This window comes from Gekko japonicus, unplaced genomic scaffold (genome assembly GCF_001447785.1).
Source record: "Gekko japonicus isolate JY-2015 unplaced genomic scaffold, Gekko_japonicus_V1.1 scaffold4040, whole genome shotgun sequence".
NCBI classification, from domain to species: domain Eukaryota; kingdom Metazoa; phylum Chordata; class Lepidosauria; order Squamata; family Gekkonidae; genus Gekko; species Gekko japonicus.
In genome coordinates, this window is record NW_015174969.1 from 104,632 (window position 1) to 107,475 (window position 2,844).

At 50.2% G+C, this 2,844-nt stretch overlaps 1 protein-coding gene across 1 annotated transcript in view; it reads right to left on the bottom strand.

Annotated features, from left to right (window-relative positions):
* HIGD1B (HIG1 hypoxia inducible domain family member 1B) overlaps window positions 1-2,489 on the bottom strand; it is a 7,302-nt gene extending 4,813 nt beyond the window's left edge. The window contains exon 1 of the mRNA XM_015425154.1: window positions 2,393-2,489. Within this exon, the coding sequence (XP_015280640.1) occupies window positions 2,393-2,489 (97 nt within the window). The remainder of the gene's footprint in view (window positions 1-2,392) is intronic.
* Between the last annotated feature and the right edge of the window lie 355 nt (window positions 2,490-2,844).

Sequence of the window (2,844 nt, forward strand, 5' to 3'; positions counted from 1 at the left end):
GCGGGGGCCAATCTGCACCGCCCCCCCCCCCATAGCTAGCAATCCAAAATAGTCCAGTGGAGCCTGAGCGGTGGGTGTTGCCTTCTGACACACTTCGAATGATGTCAGGGGGTGTGGCATATGCCGATAAGTTATGCTAATGAGGTCCTGCACCTCTTTTTCTACAAAACGACCCCTGCGTACCACACATTTTTTTAGATTCGGCTGTCTCTTGTCCACTCTCTCCTATCATAAGCACCCTAAGAAGCCAAGCTGCTCTTACCTTTAGGTGGGTCTTCCTAATTTTTTAGCATAAAAAATGTATTCTCACACATTCTCTATGACCCTTCCACTAAAACTATGGCTAATAAGCCAGCCTCCAATTCCTCTTGTAAAATCCTGGATTGCTTCACATTCCTACCTATAATGGATTGCTTTTTCTGATTTTGGGAGCGAGCTCCATAATCAGTAGGAAACGTAGCACGGACAGGGTCCAGCCTTCTCATAAGAACATAAGAGACGCCAATGTTGGATCAGGCCAGTGGCCCATCCAGTCCAACACTCTGTGTCACACAGTGGCCAGAAATACCAGGGGCCATCAGGAGGTCCAGCAGTGGTGCCAGGACACTAGAAGCCCTCCCACTGTTGCCCCCCCCATTTGGGAGCGAGCTCCATGATCAGTAGGAAACTTAGCACGGACAGGGTCCAGCCTTCTCATAAGAACATAAGAGACGCCAATGTTGGATCAGGCCAGTGGCCCATCCAGTCCAACACTGTGTCACACAGTGGCCAGAAATACCAGGGGCCATCAGGAGGTCCAGCAGTGGGGCCAGGACACTAGAAGCCCTCCCACTGTTGACTCCCGCAAGAAGACAGAGCATCACTTGCCCCAGAGCCCCTATCTATACCTTGTGGCCAGTGCTCCCTCTAAGCTGTGGAGTCTTGTGAGCAACAGTTCTACTCTGTGAGCTCCTGGCATTAAAGTTGTGAGCGAGCGATTTGGCTGCTGCATAAATTAGTTTGCTCTGGAGCCATCCTTCCTGAGCTGAGACAAAAATGTGTGGGCCGGAGGCTAAAAAACTGTAAGCTAGCTCACACTAACTCAGCTTAGAGGGAACACTGGTTGAAGCTCATTTTCTTAGAGACTCAGTTCTTAACTGTGAGAGGTTTGTTCATCTTGGAGATTTCTTTCAGCAACAATATGTCTTGACAGTTTCGCAAAACTATTTGGTTCCTGGAAGTTAGTACTTTCTTCCTGTATTTAAATCATTCCCTTGTGGGGCTATAACTTTCCCTGTTATACTCTTGAGGAGTCTAAGACCGTTTCCCTTTTCACACAAACCAGGGGTCCCTTCTGAGTTGAACCCTCTGAATAACTGGGTAAGGAATATCCTCCTCTTCCTAGGAGGGATAACCCTTTTCCGTTTGGCTAGACTGTCAGTTTTCAACCTCCTGTCCAGTCTCTTCTGTCAAACCGAAACTCCGGTTCTGGAGACTGTGAGTAAACGGAATTCAGCAAGTGCTGACACTTAGACGTTGAGTTCTGATCTCTGAACTTGTCCTCAGGGGCAAAGAGTTGTGTCCTTTTCCTTCTCAAGTGACTTGTCTGTTCCCCTCAGACTGACACACACACTCCTCCTGACTGGCAACTGCCAAGCCAAAGTCCAAAGGGTGACTGACTCCCTCTGACCAGACTGGATAGACTTGATAAAGCTCTCCACAGATGGCGCTGGCCAAAGAGAAGGGGGTGCATGCAGGCAGTAGCCTGTCAATCAAACTGTGCTTTACAGTGAGGCATCTATATATCTAATAGCCAAGACGCCCCCTGTGTGCGGATATCTAAATCCGCACATTGGGGGCACCTGGGGGGCAGGGAGATTTTCCTGCACATTTGAGGCAATCCCTGGATGTGCAGAAAAATCTAAAAATTGTAAAAAAAACTATGGGGGGATACTTAAATCCCCCCAAAAGTAAACGAGTGTTCCCTGTGCATGCACAGGGAATGCTCGGAGAAGGTTTGGCGGGCCTTGCCACTGCTGGGGAGGTAAGATTGGCGGGCCAGCCTTGCCTCCGCCGCTGCTGGGGAGGGAGGAGAAAGCTTGGCGGATGGGCTGGCCTCGCCGCTGGGGAGGAAGGGGGGAAGGTGAACGCTTGGTGGGCCGGCCTCGCCTCTGCCACTGGGGGGAGGGAGGGGGGAGAGAGAAGGCTGGGCTCACCTGCTGCCACGTGTCCTGCTTCTGCAGGCCGGGAGCTGTGAGGCCCCCCCCGAATATCGTGGGTCCCGCCTCTTGTTAACCCCTAATCTCCCAGCTCTCTGAATTGGATGCACTCAGCATCCCGGTTTTGGAGGTCAGTCCATCACATAAGATTACAGGGAAGGAGAGCATTTTAGTCACCCCACTGCCCAACTCACCAACTGGCACCAAAGGACTCTTCTGTGCCTTTTGTAGAAGTTTGGTGCCGACCGTGCTTTCACGCTCTGGACTCCAACCGTCATTGTCCGTTGACATTTGGAAGCTGAAGAAATGGATTTCCACATACACAGTCTTAAATAAAAGTGTTTGGATCTCACTGACAAGCATAGCAAATTCATGAAGATACCTTTGCCAAAATGTAATCCGCACAGTACCCTTATATCAGGGGTCATTTCGTAGAAAAAGAGGTGCAGGATAACTCATAACTCATTAGCATGATCTATTTGCATATGCCACACCCCCTGACATCACCTGAAGTGTGTCAGAAGGCAACATCCACCGCTCAGGCTCCACTGGACTGTTTTAAATAGCTAGGTATTGGGGGGGGGGACGTGCAGATCTGTCCTCGCAGAGGAGGGAGAGCTTGTACCTGAATATAACTTGGTCTTAG